At 51.5% G+C, this 25,624-nt stretch overlaps 1 protein-coding gene across 2 annotated transcripts in view; it reads right to left on the bottom strand.

Moving 5' to 3' along the window:
- Nucleotides 1-25,624, bottom strand: part of CACNA1H (calcium voltage-gated channel subunit alpha1 H) — a 160,140-nt gene continuing 134,516 nt past the window's right edge. For both annotated transcript variants that reach the window (XM_039560454.1, XM_039560453.1), the window contains exons 26-35: nucleotides 22,703-22,854; nucleotides 20,841-20,950; nucleotides 20,198-20,331; nucleotides 19,379-19,449; nucleotides 13,127-13,205; nucleotides 11,156-11,277; nucleotides 10,234-10,560; nucleotides 6,686-6,869; nucleotides 3,537-3,715; nucleotides 1-2,836 (exon numbers count right to left, since the gene is read on the bottom strand). In XM_039560454.1, coding sequence (XP_039416388.1) covers nucleotides 1,727-2,836; nucleotides 3,537-3,715; nucleotides 6,686-6,869; nucleotides 10,234-10,560; nucleotides 11,156-11,277; nucleotides 13,127-13,205; nucleotides 19,379-19,449; nucleotides 20,198-20,331; nucleotides 20,841-20,950; nucleotides 22,703-22,854 — 2,468 coding nt within the window. In that variant the 3' untranslated portion in view covers nucleotides 1-1,726. The remainder of the gene's footprint in view (nucleotides 2,837-3,536; nucleotides 3,716-6,685; nucleotides 6,870-10,233; nucleotides 10,561-11,155; nucleotides 11,278-13,126; nucleotides 13,206-19,378; nucleotides 19,450-20,197; nucleotides 20,332-20,840; nucleotides 20,951-22,702; nucleotides 22,855-25,624) is intronic.

Genomic DNA, 25,624 nt, shown 5'->3' on the forward strand with positions numbered 1-25,624 from the left:
TTCCAGTTTATACAGTTTAATAGATGTGAAACAAGATACATTTCCTTTGGAGTAATGGATGCATCGATAACAGAAGATAAATGTGAATGCATAAATATGAGGCGGCACGGAAGGAACCAAACGGAAACGACTGGATGGGCTTTATCCCCCCCGGATGTCCGGGCTGCTGCCACGGGCTCCTTCCTGCTCCTATTTCCCATGGCCAAGCTGTGCCGTGGACACAGAGCCTGCAGGAGGGGTGGGAAGGGGCAAGGACCAGAGGCTAAAAAGGAAAAATCAACCCCAAAAGCTGCAAAAAAACCCCAAAGTGGTGTTAAAAGGTGACCTGGATTCCTCTAGAGGCTTCTGGAAGGGCCTTGGGAAGAGAACGTGTCCAGGTGTGGGTGTAGGGATTGGGAGGGAAGCACAGGGAGTGCAAACTGCCCCGAGGGGTCGGAGTTGTTCTGCCACTAGGAGGACAAATCATCACCTTAAATGCTCACAAAGAACGTCACCTATGACAGCTCTTTACACCTTTACACACTGTATCAATAATTTACTTAGAACTGCAGTAAACAAAATACATTTCTTAAATAATTTACTATTTATTTGTTCAGTTTCTTTTTTTTTAATCTCTCGGTAAATGTAGTTTTCTTTCCTTTTTTTCATTAGTTGCTTCTCTTTGTAACACAAGAAACCGTCTCTGTGCACGTTAGTTCAGATTATTGCGACGTTTAACCTGAATTTCAGTTGAAAAGAAAGGGAGGGGGAAAAAAAGCAACAGGACAGTTGGACAGACAAGAAGAATGAATAACTTATTATTGCACTGGCTACAATTCAGTAGTGATTTGGTTTTTTGTCTGTAATTAGGACAACCTCTAAAGTACAAAAGAAAAATGAGCGAGATGTCAGAAGCATCAGCTGTGAGAAGAAGCTGGTGGGGTGATGGTGGAGGGAAGGGAAGCGAGGAAAGAGAAGAAACATTTGGAAAATGAATGGCTGGAATAATTAATTCCACAGAAAACCCAAGGAAACACCACCCATGTAATGCAAAAAACAGCATCTCTGTTTCTCTATAAAAATATGTGCATTATGGAGAGAGAGTTTTTGTGGGTCTGGTTTTTTTTTCCAGGTTTTTTCTTTGTTTGTTTCTTCATTTTGTAGCTCACAAATACAGGATTTCTATTTATAGAACTGCTGATATACAGACAATGTCCAGCTCCCAGCTCCCGGGCACTCCGGCGTAACGTGACAGCTTGAAAAGGTGCCTCGGGAAAAGCTGAGCATCTTTAAAAAAAAAAAAACAACAAAAAACAAACCCAACAAAACAACAAAACCCCAAGAGAATCCCCCCAAATCCCAACCGACACCACCTCGGACCCGAATCAATGTGATCGAGGCCACGGAGGGGGGTGGGAGGAACGAAGCCACCCCTGCACCAACTCCACCTTCCCCTTAGAAAAGAAACCCCAAAACCTCTTGCCAAATCCACTCCCCATCCCCAAAAAACCCATCCCCAGTTTCGTCCAGCCGTTCGTTTGGTTTCTTTTTCACTTCTTTGTGTGTCTGTGTGTGTCTCTGTGTGTGTGTGTGTGGTTTTTTTTGCAAACTTCCACAGCGCTTCGAGTGACCGCAGCGAGGGGACGGCCCCAGTGACGGCCACCCCCGACCCCTGGGTGCCCTCGCTTTGGAACCCCCACACTGGTGACAAAGCCCTTGAGACCCCCCCGCTCCCCCGGCCCAGCGGCTATACTGGGTCATCCGTGCCTTCTTCTGTGGCAACAGTCACGGGGCCCAAGTCCTGCTTCCGCAGGGGGCTCTTGGCAGTGCCCAGCAGCTCTTTGCTCCTCTCGCCGTTGCTCCACTGAGTTTTTAAGTGATCCGGCTTTTTCAGCTCCGCGTCCGGCCGCGAGTCCATGGAGGCCGGTGTGGACTGGCCGCTGTCCAGCAGCTCCGAGAGGCTGCTCAAGGAGCCGCCGTCCAGCTGCTCGAAGGAGAAGTTGGGGATGCTGAGGTGCTCCCCGCGGCACGGGGGCTGGCTCTCCGTGAGCTCCAGGGATTCTCGGTAGGCCGGGAACTCGCAGGACGGGGTCCTCCTCCGCAGCAGGGTGTTCTCGGAGGGTTTGGTGCGCGGGGCCGCCCCGGTGTCATCCTCCATGGGAGGATCTATAGAAATGCAGGGCGGGCTCATCTTCTTCTTCCTCCGGGCTCCGTGGATGTAGTCGGCCTCTGGCTGGACGTGGGCAGGGGGCCGCTGCTTGTCCTCAGCGGGGTCCTGGAAGCCGCAGTCCGGGGCGCCGCCGGAGGGGCAGATCTCGATGGAATGGCGCCGCTGCTCATCGGCCCAGCTGGGCTTGCTGAGGAAGCCCTTGGTGTCGGTGCTGTAGAACTTCTTCAAGTCCTTCTCCTTGCAGGAGAGGCTGCTTGTGCTGCAGTTCTTGAGGGGCACGGGGGACGGGGCCGGCGAGGTGAAGGGTGAGGTGGAGCGGCTGCTGGGGTCCGAGTGCTCCTCTGCCCAGTCTTTGGCCGAGCTGTTGATGTGCCGAACCTCCTCGTCAGCCAGGTCCGAGGGCTCGCCCTGGCAGCCCTCGGGGCCAGAGGGGCTGGCGGGGCTGGGTGGCCGGCTGGGAACACTGTGCTGGCCACATGTGTGCTTCCGTGCCAGGGGGCCGAGGGGCCGGTGTGGGGAGGACGGGGGGGAGCGCGGAGGGGTGGCCGGGAGGGGGGAATGGAGAGGGCTGGGGGTGAGGGTGCTCTGGGGCTGCTTTGCTGATGGTTGGGGCTCTCCAGGCTCTGCTTGCAGGCTGTCCTTGCGCTCCTGAGTCTGTCCGTCCACTGAGTCTGTCCGAACGGCCTCCTGGAAGGGGAGGAGAGAGAGGTGGGGTGAGAGCCTGGGGACGTGCTGGGCAGCAGCACTTCCAGTGATGGACACAGAATTATAGAACCACACTGTGTTGGAAGGGGCCTGAAAGCTCATTTCCTTCCACACCCTGCCATGGGCACCTTCCACCAGTACAGGGTGCTCCAAGCCCCGTCCGGCCTGGCCTGGGACACTCCCAGGGATGGGGAGCCCATGTTGGTGGGTCTAACAGACCCCACCTCATTCCTGCCCCACTGTGCCAGTCCTGTCAGACCCTCCTGTACAGGAGGATAAACTTCTGCTGGCAGGAGCCTTCGTGTTCAGGGCTGGCATCTACTGGGCCTTGGTCTTGCTCCAGCCCCAAATCCTGAGCCAGCACAACCCATCACAGTGTAGGGCTCCCTGGAGGCTTCTCCCACCCTGCGTAAAATGGATTTGGGCTTTAGCTCTTATTTCCTGGAATAGCACAGCCACGAAGATGGAAGTAGGGAAAAAGGGCCTTCCCACGTGTCCTTTGCTGGGGCAGGAGTGTATTAAAATGACTAAATTATATTAAAATTAAAATTTCACGTTTTGTTCTAAAACAGGAGCTCTACTCTTAGCTCCAAGCAAAGAAACCCAAGAGAGGACTGGGAAAGAAGGGAAGGAACACAGGTGACGAGTCAGGAGTTACCTCTGGGTGCTCTTGGCCTCTCACCTGTCTGCAGAGCAGCTTGTTGAGAGCAGGAGATCGGGGGGTGCCGTGGGGGGGAAGGGCCTTCCAGCGGTGCCGCCCTTCGTGGCCGGGGGAGCGCGCGGCCAGCGGCAGCGACTCCGTGGGCACTCTCAGCGAGGAACTCGTCCCCACGGGCTGGGAGCGGATGGAGGTGATGGATCCTAGGGCAGGACAGAGGGAGCAGTCATTGCTTGGCCTGTGGGCTCTCTCAAGGATTGAGGCAGAAGCTTCAAGAGGGGAGTAAACAAAGGAGGGAGGAGGAAAGACCTGTTAGGCCTGGCTGAAATCCCCAACATCAGCGTAACCCTTGGGCAACACTGGGATTAAAAACCCTTGTCTTGTCTCCTGCCTTGAACCTCAGCAGGGATGGCAGGGAGGACACAGATGTTGGGGTGACTGTGCAGGGCCAGGAGTTGGACTGTGAGCCTTGTGGGTCCCTTCTAACTCAGGATATTCTACACCTCCTCTGGGAGCAGACACCGCTGCAGGCCCAGGGCAGTTCTCCCACCCACCACAGCCCAGCCACCATCAGGGCTGTCCCCAAGGCACAGCTTGGCTCAGCGTGGTCCCACCAGGAGCTCGGAGCCTGTTCCAAATGCTCTGACAGCCCTGAGCTGTGGGCAGGCTGGAATCTCTCTCTTCCTGAAGCCGCCTAGGCTGGGTCTGAAGGCAATCCATCCTCCCCAGCCCCTCCGTGGTGCTGCTTTACTGCGCTTGGGAGTTGTCTGAGAGATCTGCTTCTCTGGTTTTTTTGGCTGCAGGATTTATTGTCCTCATTAGTTTGAAACCCAGCGTCTGTTCCTCCAGTGCTGCCCCACTCCGTGTTAAAAACACCGTTATCCATCACTCCAAGAGATCTCACCCAGGGCTCAGGGAACTTGAACCTCTGACAAAAGCCATCCAGACACATTGCAGTTGCATTTCACAGACAGATTTGTTGGTGGGGAGAAAGAAAAGTGAGTGTTTAATAATTTTTCTTTCGGAGCTTTTCTCCAGAACACCACAGAAGGAATTCTCACCCCCACCCCACTTCTCCCCAGTTTTTTTTTGGGCTCTCCTAGATCCAGAGTTTCAGGTTGAGCCTGTGCTGTTCATGTGCTATTCCAGGCTTTATAAAATGCTTTTCATGACGCAGAAACTCTGTCATAAAATCTGTCACAAACATGGTCATAAAATCCAGACCCTATGCTCTACTCCCTGTCCTCAGTTGGAATTTCCTCCTGTTGGAAACTTTCCATCGAGCTCTCATATAGAAAACCCAAACCCCCTCCAAACTGGATGCTCAGGAACACTGAAGATCTCTGGAGCTGGATATTCTTTCTCTTGTTTTTCTAGGAAATCAGGAAACTGCATCTAACCCCAAAATATCCTGAGATCTGCTCATCCCACAAGATTTTCCCTGGGTGGTCGGTGCAGTATCGGGAGAAGATCAGACATCCTGAAGCCCATGGAAACACAGATGCTCATGGGAGTCTCCATGGGCTCAGTTTTACCTGGATGTAATTTATGGAACTGTGACTTGAAGCAGAGTTTGGGCAGCTCAGCAGCAGCACAGCTCAGGGTGCTGCTGGTTTTCCCAAAGAAGTCATATCCATCACATCCATCCCTCCAGCGCTCTTGGAGAGAAATTTGGGAAACATCAGAGAATTCTTGGTGGGTTCTACCCACCCCTGGCAGCATCACAGCAGTTTTATATGGATATAAATCCTGCTTTACAGCCACTCCAGGGATGAAAAGCAGCCCCAGGAGGCCGCCCCTGAAACTCAACCTCTGTTTTCTTTCCTTCGCCAGGAATTTGCAGGTGAATAATAACAAACACTGAGCAGAGAACATGACCTGGCTCCCAGAGAGTCTGAACAAACACAGAGTTCCTTCTCCCAAGGAAATCAGAGCAAATCAGGCTCTGCAAACCCACTGAGCAGTTCTTGCATTTCAAACCACGCCGGATCAAAGGAGAGCAGGGTGGGAGAAGATCTTGGGAGCCACTCCAGGAGCACGTGTGCTTTTAGGGAGGCAGAGATTGTGTTTCGTATCGATTTCCCCTTCAAACCAGCTCAACAAAAGAGACAGAAAAGCATTTTCAGGGAAATGGACTCGGATGCAGTGGATGAACGCCCCCTCAAAGGCTCCGTGCACTTGTGATTCCTGGATTATGGGGTCACTCCATGGGGTCTGTCCATGACATTCATTACAAGGCCAGGCTTGGGAAGAGCCAGACACTGGTTTCTAATCTTTCTGCTCCCAAAGAAACTCCTGCAGCTCTGAACTCGATGTGTGGTGCTAAAGGCAGTGCCCTGAGGCTGCAGTCTGCCTGGAACGATGAGGAGCTGTGCCCGGAAGCAATCCCGACTCCGGCTTTTATTCCTGGGGATGTTATTGATCTGCTGGCAGGATTCAGAGGGAATGCACAGGGAAGGGAAATGCTCCCTTTTTCTCGGCTAACAGCCTGTACCCTGTGCCTCCAGCACTACTCAGGAGCCTCGTTTCTCCCCAAAGATCTGAGCCACCAGCTTGCTCCGGGGAAAGTGATGGCAACGTGGAATTGTGCCCAATGTGGGAAACGTTCGTCGTGCTGATGGAATCAAATCGGAGCAAGGCCTGCTCAGGCCATGTTTGGGTTGGTTGCTCCCCACTGAACCCCCCATGTGCAGCTGCTGTCCCGTGGTTGTAATCATGGAATCGTAAAGATTGGAAAAGACCATCAAATCCAACCATTAACCCAGCACTGCCAAGGCCAGTGCTAACCAATGTCCCCAAGTGCCACATCCACACGGTTTTCGAACACTTCCAGGGATGGTGACTCCACCACTGCCCTGGGAACCTGTTCTGATGCTTGAACACCCTTCCAGGGAAGAAATTTTTCCTAATATCCAAACTAAACCTCCCTGGGCAGAACTTGAGTTGTTTCCTCTCATCCTGTCCCTGTTCCCTGGGAACAGAGCCCAACTCTGTCAGGGAGTTGTGCAGAGCCACAAGGTCCCCCCTGAGCCTCCTTTGCTCCAGGCTGAGCCCCTTTCCCAGCTCCCTCAGCTGTTCCTGGTGCTCCAGCCCCTTCTCTGGACACTGCCCCTCTTGTCATGAGGAACCCAAAGCTTCATCTCAGAGCAGGTGGAAATCCCCATGGGTGGTACCTCTTTGGGCTTTGCAGGGATACGTCTCCATCTCCACCTCGTGCAGGGGGAACGGGGCCTTTGCCGGAGTCACGGGCCGGAACATGTAGCTGTCGTTGGGCAGGGAGTGCATCCGGGCCACGGAGATCTTGCGGACGGTCAGCAGGTTCTGGGAATCCTGGGGCCTCAGGGAGGCTGCACTGCCCTGCAGAGCGAGGAGAGAGGGAGATGGGGTCACCTCAGTGGGGAATTTACAGGGAACTCCTTCCCTTTTTGCTTCCAAACCTTGTGCAGATGTTCCCACTGGGATCTTCCCCACAAGCTGCGGCCCCAGTGGCTGCATGGGACAGCAAAGTTACACTGAGGGGAGAGCTCAGGGTGGAGCTGGAATAAAGGGAGGCATCAGTGACCCACCACTCAACCAACTCTTGAACACACAAAGAGAAAGGAAAGGCCAGGAAAAAGGGGCCCATCTGTTAAAAACATGAGAAATGCAGCATTTCTCACGTTGTCCTCATCTGATGTTCCAGGGAGATGCTTTCAGGAGGCCTGAGGGCGACGTCCTCCTCCTCAAACAGAGGACAGAGGGGCCAAACCAAGTTCTTCTGGAAATTCACGTGTTACCTCCCCAAAACAAACTCACAGGGCAGACATTTAAACACATCGACACCACTGCAGACCCTGAGGCCTCTCTCCTACAACCTGGAGCATTTTGGGCACCACTGACCCCTGAAGAAAGAGGCAGAGGGAAGGAGAAGACATCGTGGCAGTGAGGGTGGGGGTGTGGAGCCTCTTTGAGGGCACAAAAGGGGTTTTTCTTTGCTGTCACTGAAGGGGCTCTGGTTGGAAGTGCCCACACGGAGCACACCACAAACCTTAAATCTGACCCCTCTCAGGCACCTCACAGCAAATCCGTCCTGGGGTCTCAGGAAGCTTTAGGGACACAAACGACGTCCCTGAGGTGCTGATGGAGAAGCTGAGAGGTGATGCCATGACTTGGCCAAGTCGTGGGGGAGCAGGAGCCCCCAGGCCAGGCCCTGCAGCCTGGCTGGACACATTCCCCTCCCAGTTTCCCCTTTTATCTAAAACACAGCTAATCCCTCTGGTTTTCCTTTAACGTCAGCCTCCCAGTGACTGATTGAAAACATTTTCCCAGCTGCATGTCTTAAATTAAATGTATTTTGCTTTGCTCTGCCGGGCTGTTTTCCCTCTCTGCCAGCAAAACCTGGCCCTGAGATCCCTCAGGTTTGGAGCTCCCCAAGGATCTGGTTCAATCTGTTTTTTTCCTTGTATTTCTGCCTTAGAAATGTCTTTCCTCAGCTCCCTGAAGCCACACACCCCAAGATGGATTACTCTGTGCTTTTACCCTGTGGAGCTTGGCTGGGAACTGGGGGAGGCCAGCAGGTATTTACAGCTCGTTGGCATTCAGCTCTGCCAACTGTGGCTGTGCCCAAGAGGCCTCCGGGTGCCACCCAGGGCTCTCAGCTGATGAATTAAAGCCTCAGCAGCCGGTGCCAGTTGGTCCCTGGCCATCCCAGCTAATCAGCTCCATCAGCACGGCATCACCTGAGCTGGGGGCAGCCGGGTGCTTGTTCACAGCCCGGAGCCACATCGAGAACAAAGGGTCTCGCTCCACTCGCTCAGCACTTGAACAGAAGGATCTCAGGATTTGGCTCTTCAAGCTCAGTTTGTCTCTGGCTGGAACAGATGAACAGAAAGCCCTTCTTGACATCAGCCACTTCAGTTTTTAAGGGTTCAGCTGTCGAGACCTGACTGAATTAGGGATGTGGGCAAATTTCAAATGAAATAAGTGCTTGAAATATGAACCACAGATGGGAAATTTGTTGGCTCCCACCTGGAGAGCTGCTCTGGACAGTGAGGATGGTTTGGAGACAGCACTGCTGCTCCTCCTCCTTGCTGGGAAACACCTGCTGCACTCCAGAGCCTGATCCCATTCCCTGGAAATTGTGGGCATGTGGGGTGATCGGGAGGGACTGAGCAGAGGGGTTTGCTGGGAATCTCCCTGGAGCACCTCCTGAATCCACAGCTCTGGGGATTGCTGGAAGCCTGAGGTGTTGATCCCCTCTGGCTTCTGTTTCCTCAGTATCATAAACAAGTTCTTACAATAACAACAATAAAATCAAACCTGGCACTGCTTTCTCCACAAAGAAAGGACTCTGCCTTTGAAGTCACACTGCTCACACACTGCCCTGTGCACCAAACATACATTTTAAGGGCTAAAAAGAGGATTTCGCTCCTGTCCCACACAGGGCTGATTCCTCTGGGAAACGCTGTTTTCCCAGCTGGAAAGGACAGAGGCTGCAAAGGTTGTGGCTGTGAAGGGACAGGTTTGGGACAGTTCAGGCACAGCCCCAAAGCACACCAGCATGATGGGTGGGACAGCAGCCACCTCAGCCTGGTGGCCTGGGCTTTGGTGGGAAGGTGGCAGGACATGGTGGGAAGCGGAGCAGAAGGACGGGACGCTTTTCCCCCTCATCACCTCTCCCTGTGGAGTTTCCAGGGTTAACAGGAGGCTCTGCCCAGCTCCTGATGTGCTTGGGAAGTATTGGAAGATGAGGAAAACCCAAGGAGAATGGACTCAGTTTGCAATCCCAGCCTGTATGAAAGGACGTGCCCTCTCTCTCCCCACAATTAGAAAAGCAACCTGTGCATTTCCCTGCAGGAATGTCTGTGAGGAACAACATTCAAATAGCCAATTCCCCATTGCTGTGTAACCAAATCTCCTTTTCCTTGCCTTAATGGAGTCTGATGGATTTCACAAAAATCTAATTTAATGTAATTTAATCTGCTAGCCTCCACTGATTTCACGGTAGATTTATTTGTGATCATGGTGACAAAGCAGTTCCATGTTCACTCTTAATCACAGGCTGCTGACACGGGATGAGACAATTATCTCACGCCCTCCTTCCCCCCTGCACTTCTGATTGTTCTCCTAGAGGACTGATAGGAATCAGAGAGCAGGCAGTGTCTGGAAAAGCAACCCAGGAACCTCCAGCTTCTTGCTGAGAGGCTCTGATGTTTCCCAAGTCATCCACATCCTCAGCAGAGCCGGTGGGGAGCTGCAGGTTTACACCAGCACTGAATTGCTGCAGGATCCTCTGGAAATCCCAAAGTGGGATTAAAAAGAACCTGAGCAGTGTCACTGGGAAGGGAATTTATCCCAGTGCCAGCATTCCCGGGCTTTATGGGATTGCTCCCTGGTGCTGCTGCCCTGATAAATGACAAGGACTGGCTGGGACAGCGGGACAGGGAGCTGTGGCTATTGTGGCTCTGAACTTAAAATCCACAACCGGGGAATGAACTGGAGTGATGGACTTTCACCCCTCCCATGGAATAACACTCAGGATAGCATTTCCAGCAGCCTCCACCTGCGGGAGCCCTGGGAGCTGACTCAGGATGTGGGGTGGTGGTGACATCCCTGCTGAAGGGGGACTGGGACAGCTCCTTGTCTCCCATCCCTGTGGCTCCGTGTGGAATCTGTGTGGGATCTGCTGGCCAGGCTGGTGGGATCCATGCCCTCCCCACCCCAGCTCTGTGTGGGCTCTCACCAGGGCTTGGTGCTTCCCCTGCAGCACGGCCTTGGTGTGCTCCTGGTTCCCGTGCAGCGCCCGGCTCTCAGGGGCCCCGGCCCCACCCCGGCTCCCGCCAGCAGCATTGGTTCCTCTGGACATCTCCAGCTCGATCTCAGCATCCATCTCAGCGTCTTCCTTGGCCTCCTTGTTGCTCTCCTCCAGGTGCTTCATCAGCACTGCCACCACCACGTTGACCAGGACGAACTGGGCGATGAGGACGAAGGTGACGAAGTAGACGGGGGAGATGACGGGCAGGTAACTGAGGCAGTGCTTGTCCTCCCGAGTGCATTCCCGGAGCGTGTCCTGCAGCAGGGAGGGACAGGGCAGGGATTAGTGGGGCTCTGCTTGGGCTCCAAGGGCAGAAACACCAAAAGAACACAAAGTGGGTACAGCTGAAACGGAGAAAAGAAAATGCGGAGACCAGGAATTACATCAGCTACAAAGAGGGGAATGTGTTGCCCAGAAGTTGTGGATTCCCCATCTCTGGAGTGTCCAAGCCCAGGCTGGGTAGGACTTGGAGCAACCTGGGATAATGGGGGGTGTCCCTGCCCATGGCAGGGGGTGGAATGGGATGAGCTTTAAGGTCCCTTCCAACCCAAACCATTCCATGATCCTGTGATCCCATGACACATCCCAGAGGCACAGGACGCAGAGCACATGGCTACCCCTGTCAGCCAAAAAAAGGGCATAATTTTCCTTAAATATTATATCCAGGAACAAAGTTTCAGGCTGGGACAAATCCCTGCTTTTAAACACACCTGGCTTTTAAATTAGGAAGTCTCATTTTGATGTTTTAAGAGGAACCATTTTTGTTTTCACCCAAGAGTTGCCTAAATCCATTTGAAAGCTGTACCAACAGCTCTCTCGAGAGGAGGAAGTACCCAGAGATTGCACAGACCTTCATGATCCCATTCCAGTTGTCCCCCGTGGACACCCTGAAGAGGGTGAGGAAGGCCATGCCGAAGTTGGTGAAGGTGGCGTGGCGGCTCAGGCCTTCACAGGGGTTCTCATCACTGCAATCTGTGGGACAGGGAAGGAGCAGCACATCAGCCAAGCCACGCTGGATTATCCACAGCAGCCCCCAAAGCTGGGGGTGGCACCCTGAGCTATGTCCCATGGATATATGGCATCAGGGCGTGGTGACATCCTGCTCAGGAGGAACAGGGAGGACAGTGGGAAAGTTGTTTTCAGCTGGAGAGCCCTGGGACAGGACACCAGGAGGTAGGGAAGTGGTGGTGGTGGAATTTTCATCCCTGGAAACATTCAAGGCCAGGTTGGATGGCGCTTGGAGCAACCTGGGATAGTGGGAGGGGTCCCTGCCCATGGCAGGGGGTGGCACTGGGTGGGATTAAAAGTCCTTTTCAATACAAACCATTCCATGGTTCCATGATTTTATGATTTCTGTGATTTTCTTTACTCCTGGCTCTACAACCTCCTTTGTTTTCCTCTTGACTGTGCCCTTGCCCTGATGATTTTTACAGGGTACATCCACCACGAGGGATATTTTCACTGAGATAAAGTGGAGCAATTTGACATTTTCCCCCTGAGAATTAATATCCTAATGAATGCAAATTGAACATATGAAATATCCATCTTCCCATAAAACACAGGCTCATTAAATATCCATTAGGACAGGCAGCAACAGCTCTTGGTTGGGCATTTCACTCTTAGATAATTAGTCAGAGGTAAATTGGAAGGAAAAACAAAAAAAAAAATTCCAAGAAAAACCCACAAATGACCAGCCCTTGGGGAGAGTGCTGACAGTTCCTGTGGCTGGCGTGGACCGATCAGGAAAAAGGAGGGAATATTCCCATTAAACTGGGCTGAGAAGCGGAGTCCTGCCCCAGAGGGGTTCCCTGGGCTGGCATTGTCCAGGTGTGTGTGTGGAAACAGCAGAAGAGCCATGTTACACCCCTGTGACTGAACAAATACACCCACAACTCCAGGGATGGAATATAAACCCACACTGTTTCACTCAGGCTGGATGCAGGACTAATTCTTTCCCCGGAATTTGTGGGAGACTGAAAAATAATTTGGTTTTGGTTGAAAGAATTATTCTGCTCTCAGGCACTTGTAATCTGAGCAGAGGGCTGGGCTCATAAAGGGGATTAATGACAGCCATAAACTCTGCTCAGGAAGGGCCCTGCTGGTGCTCCTGGAGCTCTAATTGGGATGGAAATGTCGAGGATGCAGACACAGCTCCTTCCAACAGCGTTTTCCAGGCTGGGCAAGGCAGGGCTGGGTGTTTGCTCTGATTTTAGTGATGGGCACATTCCTGAGCAGCTCCAGTATCCTCAGACTGGAGGATTAATTAATTAATGGTGGACAACCAGGAACCACTGGATGCCTCCTGATGGATGGAGAGAGGGGAAGGTGATGCTGAGAGCACAGGCAGACAAGCCCTGGGCAGCTGGAAGAGCAGTGGCAGCCAAGAGCAGAGAGCTGATGGCATGTGGGGGAAGCTCCGAGCAGGGACATGTTTATGGTGGCACCTCTCCAGCAGGAATCTGACCCCCATGCAGCTCTGCAGACTCATGTGCTGTCTCCAGAAGCAAACTTCCATCTTTGTGAACAAATCCATGCTGGGCAATGAGATTGAAACAGCAAATAGCTCCTGCACAGCCAAGGGTGGCGTTGGACAAATCCCTAAATGTGTGTGTGTGTGTGTGTGTGTGTGTTAGACAGGCTCTGCGTTACATCCTCGCGTGTCAGCTGTGACCCTGAGATCAAGAGACAACTTTCATCTTCAGAACATGAGTGTGAAGCTGAGCAAGGCCCAAGAATGAGAGAGAGAGAGCAAAAAGGAAGCAGCCAGATACCAAATAAACATCAACCGGATGAAACGAGCGGCTTCAGGCCCATTACTCACCGAGCTTGCCAAACAATTCCACTCCCAGGGCAGCATAGATAAAAAACAGGAGCATAAAAAGTAGGCCAAGGTTCCCTACCTACACAAGGAGAAAGCAGAACAAGGGTCAGGCAAGTCGAGGTCATGAATGAAATCACTCCATCACATTTTCAACACAAGCAAAGGAGGGTGGCCAGAGGCAAAGCAACTTTCCCTTGGCTTCCAGCACCCTGGTCCCTCTCAGAGCTCTGCTTTAAGAGGCCCAGAGAGGTCTTTGTGTGGGGGAAGGAGCAGAAACGCTCTTGTGGAAAACAGCAGCTTCTCCATCACCCTCTGGAATTTGGCCACCCCAGGGCACCCTGCAGGGCAGGGCTGGTGTGGGACCTGGGGCTCTGGTTTGGGTTTGAGGGGCCTTTCCCTTCTTGGGACTCTGGGACAGCAATAAGCCACAAGAGGAACTAACTGGTTTCCAAAGGTTTCACTGGCATGGAGGGCTGTCAGTGCTCCAGGGAGAGGAGAACTCACTGAGCCTTTTCCTTTACAGGCACTTCTCAACAACCATTTCCCGGATTTTAGCTTCCTGCATCCCACAGGATGAGGGAAAAGCCTCATCCCGTACACCAACACTGCAGCTCCAGGTGCTGCTGGAGGTGCTCCAAGCCCCCCAAGGCAGCTGAAGGGGGTGACAAGTGCTCTTCACACCACCAGCATCACAGTTCTCCGTGCTGGATTCCATCCCAGCACAGAATCCAAGCCTCCAAAACATCTCCAAGAGCACATTTTTGGTGACTCAGGCAGAGAACACGAAGGGCAGAGTAACCTGACCTGCTACCACCTGCAAGGAACTGCTCACATTCATCTCTCCTGCCACTTTAATTGCTCCTGTTAGCAGCTCGTAACTGAGACAAAGTGAGTTCTCGGCACCACAAGCAGGATTTTATCCCTAAAAAACAAGGAATTAGGAGGTGATCCAGGCAGTCAGGCCCAGGGATTGGTGATCTCTGAGCTGTATTTTAGGGAACTCCTAGTTTTGGGAGAGTTTTGTTCTCTGAAGTGGCCACAACAGCATTGTTGGGTGCTTTGATTTAATTTCATCAGAGAGTTTATCAGTGTGATATCTGTCACTGTAAAATTAACACAGCTATTGCTGATGAAAGAGGGGAATTTTTATATTAAAGAAATGGGAATATTCCAATCACCCAGTGCAGGCTGTAATTGCTATAAAGCCTAAACTGGCTCTGCAATTTCCCTGACATTATTACCATCCTCCAGGGAATAATAAAGATAAAACAGGGATGTGGATGGCTGGGCTGGATTATCTCATCTGCCTCTGCTGCCTTCTGGAATAGTTTTTCCTACCTCACGTCTGCTGGACCACTGATGGTTTGGGAGACATTAGAAATGAGCAGGCACAAGCACAAACACAGCACGAACGCTGCTGGGGAGGCAAACGAGCAGATAATTACAGGGAATTAAAATAAAAGTGATAAACTTCGAGGCTGAGGTAACAGAAGAGGGTGCTGGATTTTGCTCTAAGCAGCCTGAATATTTTGATGCCTAAGTAATCAGCCTGCAAACGTATGGCACTGATAAAATTCCAAAGAATTTAGGCTAACTTGGAAGTTGTTACCAGGTTATGAGTCAAAGCTGTTATCTGCTTTCAACAGAGAGGAGAGGGAAGAGGGAAGAGGGAAGGGAGGAGGAGGAGGAGGAGGAGAAGGAGAAGGAGAAGGAGAAGGAGAAGGAGAAGGAGAAGGAGGAGGGAAGAAGAAAAGGGAAAAGGGAAAAGGGAAGAGGGAAAAGGGAAAAGTCCTTCTCAGCCCATGGCCTCCACCAAGGCCTGAGCACAGAGAAGGATCCCAGGCACATTCCCAGGGATGGGCTGAGGAGCAGGAGCGGGGTCAGGGGCTGAGCACAGGGGGGGCAGCCCGTGTGTGTGTCTGTGACCTTGGTGAGTCATCCCAGTCCTGTAACTCCACTGTTCCCCTTTGGAATTCCCTCGGGGATACGTAATTAATGTCTCCAAAGCACTCTGAGATCTACCGAGACCAGACAAGGAAAAGATGGTGAGTGAATCATGCTGCTGGAAGGAACAGGAGAGGGCAGGAGCTTTTCTCCAAAGGCTGGGCTGGATGCTCCACCAGGAACAGAAATCCAGCTCTGGGCAGCAGCCTCAGCTCTGGCAGCCCCAGCAGGCTCTGAGAAGTGGTTCTGGCTCTGAACAGCTCAGCCCAGGCTCCCTTATCCATCCAACTCCCCCTGACTCAGGCACAGAAAACTCCAGACACCCCTTCTCTCTGGCAGCCAGGGGCTATCCATCATTTCCTGGGAATCCAGTGCCAAGGAGGAGCTGAGGACTGCAGGGAGAGAAGCACAGATGAAGAACATCTGAGAGATGTTGTTGGTGCCCTGAAGACCTCAGAGAAGCCACAAGAGCTGGAGATGCCGGTGAGTATCTGTGATTCCTCCTGGACCTTCCCTCTGGAATGCTGGCTGGCAGCACTGGCCCTGTGCTGGGATGCTGTGGGGACGTGGGCTGAGTCCTCCATCCCCCCCCCGAAGAGCAGGGAGAGCCTCCAGGAGGGGCTGCACTCTCTCCCAGTGTATCCCAGCTGAATCAGTGCCCTACCACTGCAAAAGCCCTGGAATAAGCTGCTCAGCTCAAGGGAAGGGGCTTCCCTCTCCACACACCCAGCTGGCTCTGGGAGAGGCACTGATGGAATTTGTGTCTCCTGCTGCCGCACTCCTGAGTGAAGCCACTTCCTCCTGTGCCTCTTCCTGCTCTGACATCCATTGGCATTCCCGGTGTTGATGCACTCAGCTCCCTGAGATGCCTGTCCAGAGCGATTCCTCATCAAATTAAGCTCCTGCCAAGCCTTTCCAAGGCCATGAGTCCTCCCTATCCTCTTCCATCACTCTCCAGCCAAGGCAATAATCCTGGCAGTGGGAAAACACAGCCTAATTCATGCACTGGGCCCCGGAGAAAATGGACACCTCTGCCTGGAAAACAGAGGCCAGCTGTGAGAATTCCCGGATTGGTGGAGAGACACAGCCTTGGAGGGTGAAGTCACCTCAGGCTGATCTGAACAAGGTCCCCTTTCTGTGTCCCCTCAGCCCCATGGAGCCCAGCCCCAGGAGCCAGCAGGATGTTTGTTCCTCTGGAATTCTGTATCGCTGCTCCAGTCCCTCAGGGATCTCTGCAGCACAGCCCACACCTCCCTATCTCCCCAAATCCATCATCCCCAGTGCTGGCTGCTCAGACATTCCCATTCCTGCTCTCTGAGTTCACATCCCTGTGGCTCTCCAGGGGCTGGCAAAGGCAGGTTGTTGTTTTTGCCCCCCAACTGCAGTCGGACAATGCCAGAAAAGCTCTCCAGGAGCTGAAGTTGAGATAAGCCCAGGAATTCCAGCACCAAGAGGAGATAAACTCCAGGACAGGAGCAAACTTCAGGTCCTGCCCTTCAGGGCTCTGCTAGGATGAGGAGTTCTTCACTTTTTTCTTGGCACAGAGTGCCTGTGGGGGCAGTTCCAAGCTTTTGAAGACAAAGAGGAGTCTCTTGTCTAGCCCGCAGGGAATTAATGTGCCATCCACGGATCAAGCGAGATGAGAGAAGGGAAAACAACCCAGATCTTTTGATAGGGAAGTTTCACATCTCATTGGTGTTGGAGGATGGGAATTGGGCTGGATTCCAGTTGTCCTCTCCACCAGGAAGAGCTGTGGCAGCTCAGCGGTGACTGCTGGGGGATTCACTTCCACTGGGAGCACTGTAAACCAAATTTAAATTCCAACTTTCCTACAGAAAGGGTGAGCTTTGGAAAGCTGGGAACGGGAAAAGGGCTGAAGGATCACCATAAACAGGAGGCTTAGAGAGCAGCCTTTGCTTCCAAACCCAACAGCCACCAGACACAGAAGCAAGGAGATAATCAGTGATGGACGAGCGGTGTAATTCATTATCGAGCCTCAGCGAGGACAGAGCTCAGAAAGAAAACACTTGAAGCAGGTCTTCAAAATCTGCTCCACACTGGGAGATTAAAGGAGTTCATTTCTCTCCCTTTCACAAGAGATTATTTTATCTACCACTGCTCCGAAAAGGAGACGTGCTACAAGAAAAAAGCAAGATTACATCCAGTGAACAAACAAACGTGGCTAATTCAGACTGAAAACACTAGATTTTTTTTATCAGGAAGAGTAAATAAGAATGTATTCCATCAACAGGGGATGGCTGATTCCCTAACACTTTGAATCCTTAAACCAAGAACCACGTGTTGGGGTTTTTTTCTGGGATTGAGAGGACATGGAGAAGGTGGGCAGAGAAGGTGCCAGTTTGAGATCATTCCCTGACCATTCTCTCTGTCTCTGTGGCCTCTCCTCATTTTTTTTCCTCTTCTCCACCTCATTTTTTCCAGAGATCAGGTGGAGGAGAAGGTCTCTGACCTGGCAGACAGAGGTTACCACACAAGGAAGGTGCAATAGGAACGGTTTGAAAAGAGCAGCTCAAGCTCAGTCTGAAGTCCCATAAGAGGAGATTAATCCTGTGACAATCTTGGATCAACATGCTACATTCCCCCAAATCTGGGGATAATTGGTTCTCCAAGTGTTACTCAAATTGCTGAATAAAAATCAAATCCAAAGCTGATGAAAATCACCCCCCAAAAATGCAGTGACAGTTCCTTGTCATCGTCAGCCCATAAATGGGCATTCTCCACACACCAGACAAAGAATTCCCCCCCAAACCTTAATGAATAAACATTAAATTAGCTTTTTTTTGTCACTTAGAAGCCACATTCAATGAGGATTTTCCAGCTGTGGTTTTAGGATGCTAATTTAATTAGGCTAGGAACTCATCCCTTGCCTTGGAAATGAAAGCTGCAGCTTTATGAAGAGTGATGGTTGTCAGAGAGCTCTTCCTAAAATCCCCTTCTCATTTTCCCAGCTTCACTGGAGGCCAAAGTGGCATTTTTTTATCTGCACGAGATCTGCTCGGAATATCCCTGGGGTCTTCCCTTTGCAAGAGACCTCGCCTGGAATGCAAACTGCAAGAACACCCCAAGGAAGCCAAAAGCCTGGCCAGGAGCCACCCTATTGTTTGTATGGGGGAAGAGAAAACAAGGAGGGAGAGAAAATATGGTCTCTGGTCACAGGGCTTTGTAAATTAAAAACCAGACACGAATGCAAGGATTCCATGAAATGCCAGCCCGGGGGTCAGGCTGGTGAATCCCTGCTTTAGTCTCAGCCGAAATCCTTCAGATCTGCAGAGCAAAGGGCAAATCCTCAGATTAGAAACATCTTCATGGCAATGATGAAGAGCAAAGCAAAGGGGTCTTTCCAAGGTAAAAAGATTCCCTGTTTTCCAGTTCTCTTGGAACTGGATCATGGTTCTTGGATCGTGGGTTGCTCTGTACTTAGGAACTGAGTCCCAGGGTGGTTTTGGGTATGTTTGCTCCCGATTCTCTTGTGGCCACTTGTCCTCTGCAGGAGACTCGCACACGGTGTCTGCCCTTGGCTGCTCCTGGGATCCAGGGAATCGGAATGTGCAGGCAGCTGCGTTAACCCCAAACATGGAAAGCTCCGAGCTCACACCAGCACACCCACAAACAAGCAGAACACACCTTAAAACGGATAAGATTTAAAAGATTTTAAAAAACCCTCAACACCTTGGAATTCTGATGGAGGACTGAAAGCCAGCAAAAAGTTTCTTTCCTTCTTTTCTCAAATAAACAGATCCATAAAAAAGAAGTCCCAGGAAGTGAACACTTGAGGGATCCTATCAAATATCAGTCTGAGTCTGGCAGAGGTGCTGCTCCTCTTGCAGCTCAGGAGAGTTTGGTGATTGGAGACCCCAAATCAAGATTTTAACCCTCAGAAGCATCTCCCCAGTTTGCCTTTCCGAGGCTGCAGCTCGTCTGTCAGTAATTGTGGTTGTTCCTGCCTCCCAAACAAAACTCCTGAGTTGGAAGCTCCCAGTCTGCTCCCAGTGCTTTCTCCAGCATCCTTCTCTGTCTATCCTGGCATTTCCCAAACTTGCCAGTGAAATGTGGGGTTCATTGGAGCTCTGCCTACAGGAGTTTGCTCTCTGGGAGCTCTTTTCCCATCATTTTGGTTCTCCCATCAAACACGCTCCAGGATGAGCCGTGCAAAACTCCGCTCCCAAGGCCTGGAGAAAGCTGAGACCCTCCCCAGGTGGCTTCTAGAGGCCACCAAACAAGGAGCCCCAAAGGCACTTGTGTTCCCAAGGGGGACACCCTGGGCATGGAGGAATTTTGGGGGCTTACCTGGGGCAGGGCTTGCACCACCGTGTCCAGCAGAGCTCTCATGCCCGTGGCCATTTTCAGCAGTTTCAGCACTGAAATGAAGAGCAAATCCTGCTCAGCAGGGCTGGGGAATATTGCAGGGAAAATGCATGAAGGAAATCCAGGTTCAGGTCTGGCAGGGAGGGTTTCAATCTCTCTTACAGCCGTTTATCCACGTGGGGAGTTCTCTGCATCCCTGCGGGACTGAGCATCCCACTGTCAGTCCCAAGGGGAATGGATTCCCACTGCCAGAGGGCAGGGCTGTGGGATATTGGGAAGGAATTCCTCCCTGGGAGGGTGCTGAGGCCCTGGCACAGGGTGCCCAGAGAAGCTGTGGCTGTCCCTGGACCCCTGGAAGTGCCCAAGGCCAGGCTGGATGGGGCTTGGAGCAGCCTGGGACAGTGGAAGGTGTTGGGGTTGGAACTGGATGAGCTTTAAGGTCCCTTCCCACCCAACCCATTCTGGGATTCTATGAAAATGGACAAAAGCCTGCAAGAACTCCAATGTGGGCAGGCAGGAAAATGGGAGAGGGATGGGGAGCCACCTCATCAGTGAAGAACATCTTCCCAAGCTCCAACTGCCATCGCTTCCCACTCTGCTCTGGACCAGTATAAAAAGTCTGTGATCCAGGGCTGGAATCAGAATCCAACTGAGGATGCCACTGGAAAACCCCATGGAAACCCCAGCTTGTCTCTGAGCTGACATCTCATGTTCCCCACTGGAACTGAACCAGCAGGGTGTGAAGGATGAACGTCCAAAGGGTTTCCTGGGGTGGCTGGAGACCCCGGGAGCAGGACACACCTCTGGCTATCCTGAGCACCCTCATGATCCGGATTATGGTGGGATTGATGGGAAGCGCAGCATTCATCTCGATCTCCTCCAGCGTGATCCCCACGATTGACAGGAGAACTATGGCCAAGTCCAGCTGATTCCACCTACCAAGAGAGGAAGGACACACAAAATCCAAATGATACATGGATAGACGTCCAGGAGGAGGGAATTTTATGTTAATAACAGGCACCAGCAGATCCCAAGTGCATCTCCTCATTCCCATCTGGGCCCATGAATTTTAGGTGGTACAAAACCAGCTCAGAGCAGCTGGCACAGACATCCTGTGAGCCACAAAATCTGGGAAGTGACAGGGAGCTGACTGGGAAGTGTTTCTGACCTCTGCGCTGAGCTGGTCAGGCCTCGTGGAAAGGGAGGTACTGGGGGAGAAGATGCTTTTGGAATTTTGGGAGATTTCCGGAACTCCTCCTGCAAAGCCCAGCCAGCAGTTCTTAGGATTTCTAGCTCTTCCACTACAAAGTCTGCACGCACAGAGAGCAGCCCTGGGCTCTTCCTGTGCCACCACAGTGATGCTGCATCTCACCAGCATCTGGCCCTGAAAGTGGGTCAATCCAGCCCCGAATCCCAAATCCACAGGGGTTCAAAGTGATCCCACCTGTCCTTAAAGAACCTCCGGAAACCAAAGGCCACCAACTTCAGGAGCGCCTCGAACACAAAGACGATGGTGAACACGTAGTTGCAGTACTTGAGGGCTTCATCCAGGGACTGAAAAGAGAGATCTCAGTTAGGCCAGCCCAGTTAGGCCGGCCCAGCTATCCTTTCCTAGACCACCCCCTAGACTGGCAGGGAGCAGGGTGAGGGAAGCACAGAAATATCAGGAATTGAGTCGTAAAGGCTGGCAGAGCTCACTAAATCACCCAGCAGAACTCAAATAAAGGCTCAGCCCCTGAGTCAAAGAAAACTCTCCAAAGTACCAAGATTAGTTCTGCTAAAAGTGTCAGGTTCAAGCTCAGTGCACAAACTGTTCAATCTGGGCCAGACACAAAAACTTCACCCCTTCCCTATCTCCTGAAGATTCCTGGGTCTGAAGTGCCCAGCCTTGGGGAGAACAAAAGCCTCGATGGATCATTTCTTGATTCCAGCCCTCAGGACAAAGGCTTTGCTTAAAAAGCTCAGAAAAATAAATAAACCTTGGAGATGGATTAAACCTTTCCTTCTTGAAAAATGGGACATCTCCAGAGCTGGGCAAAGCGTGTCCATATTTGGTGCAACGTTCCCGCTCTCCACGGAGCCGCTCTCGGAAGTCAGGAATCCGCAGTGTTTATACTTGAGGATGATGAGTGTTTATAATGGATTTCATTGGAGCTCTGGGCCAACAATAGCAAAGGAATCTTGTGGGGCCTTAAAATAGAGAACTGGGGAGGAACTGGGGACAGGAGGCAGCGAAGGGGAATTTAGCTCAGTGTAGCACAGGACCCTGCATTTCCACTAAAAAATGGGAATTACGAGCATCGAACCAGACAAATTTGGAAATAAACGCAACAGAGGAGTCTGCAAAGCACCTCCAAGGAAGCCCCAGGGCACAGGAAAGCTCTTTTTGTCCCCTTTGTGTGATGCCTGGGCTTTGCTGACCCCACACACACAGCGGGGTCACCAGGGCATAGCCACGCCCCAAATTTTGGGACTCAAGAGCTGAAAGTTTCTTCGGTGTTGGCAACAATCCCTATTTTTGTTCCAGGACCTGAAATAAAATGGTAGCTTAAAAACCATGGGACAACTTCCTATTCCATCCAAAGCCTGAGCCTGACTTCTGCCATCATTTGTGACTGCTTGCATTTGGATTTACAACTTGGTGTTAAGTGAACGTAAACCAGGTGTAAATAAGACCTCATGTGGATAAACAACATTTCCATGGGAAACAAAGGAATTTTCCTGCTGTAAAACACACACACACACACACACACACACACATGTTACCCTCTGGCTCAGCATCCAGGAGGCATTTGCAGGTTACCATGGAATGCTGGAAAAGGAAATGCTGAGCCAGAGCTTCATCAGTGATAATGAAATGGAAAATTTATATATGGACAGCCCCCATGATTTATGTCCAAGGTGTTCCGAGGGGAGAATGATTTTATAATATATAAAAAAAGGGAGGATTGGACTTTTAAATTGGTTTTTTCTAACTTCATTGAGGAAAAGAAATGCTCTGCACGCAGTAACTCCAAGTTTCTATCTGCTAATGGAATGTCCTAAAACCCTGGACTGCTCTCCAGTTTGAAGGCTCACTCGTCTGGGATCAGGAGAGGAAATATTTGGATTGGTCTTTTCCTGGTAAAAGCTTAATTCACTCTCCATTAGCGGGGGTTTTTACCCAAAGCAGGGAAATCAAGATTTTGCCTGAAGCAAGCGACTCCTGAACGGCAGAGCTGGATCAGAATGCCGAGGCTTTCCAAGAACTGGGAACCTTGTGGCTGCTTGGATCCCAAGGGAGCCGTGCTGAGCGGCAGCTCCTACCTTGGGCTGGTTGTAGTGCTCCATGGACATGGTGATGACGTTGACGCCGATGATGAAGGTGATGAAGAGGTCGAGGTAGTGGCTGGTGCACAGGCTGTGGATGTATCTCCGCGCCGGCGAGTAGTCGGCGTAGTAGGGCCGGCGCTGGGCTTCTGCAGGGGACACAAAGGGCACCAATGAGCCACGAGTGCTGCAGGGCTGGTGGCCACCACCACGTGGCCTGAGGGTCATCTCCCACCTGGACACAGGGTGGAGAATGGAGCTGAGCAAACCGTGGGAAGCGGTCGAGTGATTCCTGAGTGATTCTGCCTCCCAGGACTGCCCCGGTGGGGTTTTTGGGATGAGCCCACTCTGGTGCCAGCCAGGTCCTTCCCTCTGCCCTCCCCTCATGGAATGGGAAGCAGGCAGGGGGAGGAGCAGGATGGACACGGGACCCAAAGCCAAGGGAAGAGCTTCAAACCCAGCGAAGCTTCAGCTGCAGGTGAGGCCAAAGCTTCGGGCAGGACTCATCTCTCCCAGTCCTGCTGGTGCCAGGCATATTCCAGGTGGGAGAAGAACATGTCCTGAGCTCAGCTTGAGTGCCAGGAGGTTTTTGGGGCGTTTGGAAGGCCTGAGGAAAAGCAGCAGTGCCGTGGCAGGGCATTCCTGAGGGTTGGGAGCACACAGGACACGGCCACAAAGCGCTTGGCTCTGCCAGGACAACCAGCACAAGCTTGTCTGGAAACAGAAATATAAATTTCTATTTATAAAATAGATCATTAAACAATATATCCAGGGCGCAGGGCATAGCTGCATCTAAAACCATTCACAACCACGTGAATTTTACATCTCTGCCTCTGGTTGTGATCCCTCCTTTTTTTTCCTCTTTGAAATGGGGGAATTTCTGCCGGTGACCAAATTCCTGGGGCTGCTCCAAGGAGAGTGTTTGGACCCCAGGACTGTATTTACTGCGTGTGTCTGTCTCAAATGAAACTGTGACCACAGGGATGGCCGTGGGCACTGGATGGAGTCAAATTCCTTTCCAAGTGAAGCAATGTAAATATTCCGAGTTTACACAAGGCCAAGGCAGCATTGCTGTGGATTTTACAAGTGGAAGAGACACTGAGGCCGCACCAAGTCAGAGCAGGATTGTTCTTAACAGTGAATATTTTGCAAATATTTCATCAAATTCAGCTTTAAATGCATGAAAAGCTCAGAAGAAGTTGCTTCACCTTGAAAATAAGGAGGGAAATCAGTTTGGAAGTACTCAGTGCCCTCCTGAAATTCATCTCCCACTCCTCTCATCCTGCTAATACCTTTCAGATGGAAGGACTCTTGAAACGTGGGAGATTTTTTGTGCTGCAACTGATGCCAGATTAAAATCCAAAACTTTGAAATTAGTTGGATAAAGGGAAGCAGAATCTGCAGCTCTCTTTCAACTACATTTTTTTTTCCTGGCAGTTAAAAGTACAGTGGAGGCATTTAAAAAACATTTCCTCCTGACCAGGGTCACCAAGGCTTGGGGTTTTTTTCTGCTAAGGGGTGTGGAAAAACAAGATGAAAACAACCAGAGTTGGTTTTGAATACTTTTTTTTTTTCCTCTCGCTTTCATGTGCTTAATCCTACGAGTCATCTTGGACTGCTGGGGCTGTCTCTGCTACTGAGCTCAGCCTGCCTGCAAAATAATAACAAAACCATTGCAGTGTAATATTTATTTCAGCCCAGACGAGGTGCTTTCATGTGTGTTCAGCATTACAACATCCTTGTACTTTTTTTTTTTTTTTTCCATTTTTTAGGGAATGTCTTCTTGGGAGTGCAAATCATCAACTCCTTGGGAGGTCTGAGAAGACCCTTAAATGTTATATTTATTACTGATGAATGGTTGATGAATGGATTTCAGGACGTGAGCAGGGATGCGTTGGCAGCACGTAAGGAAAAGAGGTTGCAGGTGGCTTTAACCACCCCTCACCTGCCCAAATGCCCGATTTATTCACTATTCAGCAAAAGATCAGGTGTCTGTTCTACTTTATAAACCAATTACGTACGTAGAATCACAAGAAGACATTTTCCACTGTCAGGCACTGAACTGAAAACCTCCTGAATTTCCTGGCAGCAACACAGCTCCTTCTTTGCATGGGCTGGAGAGGAGAAAACCAAGGAGCAAGCAGCCAGCCCTAAAGGTGGGTCTGTCCTACAGCACAGAGGTCTCTCAGCACTGCCCGGGCCTGCCCAAATTCCTGCTGGGACACCTTGGGACAGGCTTAACCTGAGGGAGCTCTAGAAGAAGCCTGGCTGCTTTAGGATGCACACAGCCCAAAGCTTAAGGGACAGGAAGGAAACTCCCCCGGGGGACACATGCAAGGACGGTGGGGATGGAGGTGACAGAGGTGACAATACCCACATGCAGCAGGGCCATGCTCAGGAGGACCCCATGCAGTGTCCACTCGAGGAGATGCTGCCCGTGCCAGGCTGGAGAAGGGACTGGCATGTGCCCGAGGAGCCAGGGCTGGACTGGGAGATCCCAGGAAGGCAGAGGGGTTGCAGCAGGGTGGGAGCAGTGGGAGAGCAGCTCCACAGCTCTGGCAGGAGGGAGTTGCAGAGCTCCAGAGCCTCAGGTCGTTCCCAATCCCTTCAGGGTTCCCTTCGGGAAGTTTTACCTCTGTTGACAGTACAGAAGGGGCTCTGAGCTCTTCTCAGGTCACATTTTTAACTCTTAGAGGGAATTTTAAGTCCCCAGATTGTGTTGAGGGTTCACTGCACACACCCTGACTGCTGCTGGCACAACCAGAGCCGTGGGATCTGCAGGAGAACCTGGATGAGGAGGATGCTGCTCCGTGGGATGTGGGCACAGCAACCAGGGGCCACCCGATCCATTATTAATCCCAGCAGGCAAAACACGACCTGTGCCTTGATTTCTCTGGGAAAATGGTTTTTGGGATGAGA

The sequence above is a fragment of the Corvus cornix genome, chromosome 14 (genome assembly GCF_000738735.6).
Source record: "Corvus cornix cornix isolate S_Up_H32 chromosome 14, ASM73873v5, whole genome shotgun sequence".
Lineage (NCBI taxonomy): Eukaryota > Metazoa > Chordata > Aves > Passeriformes > Corvidae > Corvus > Corvus cornix.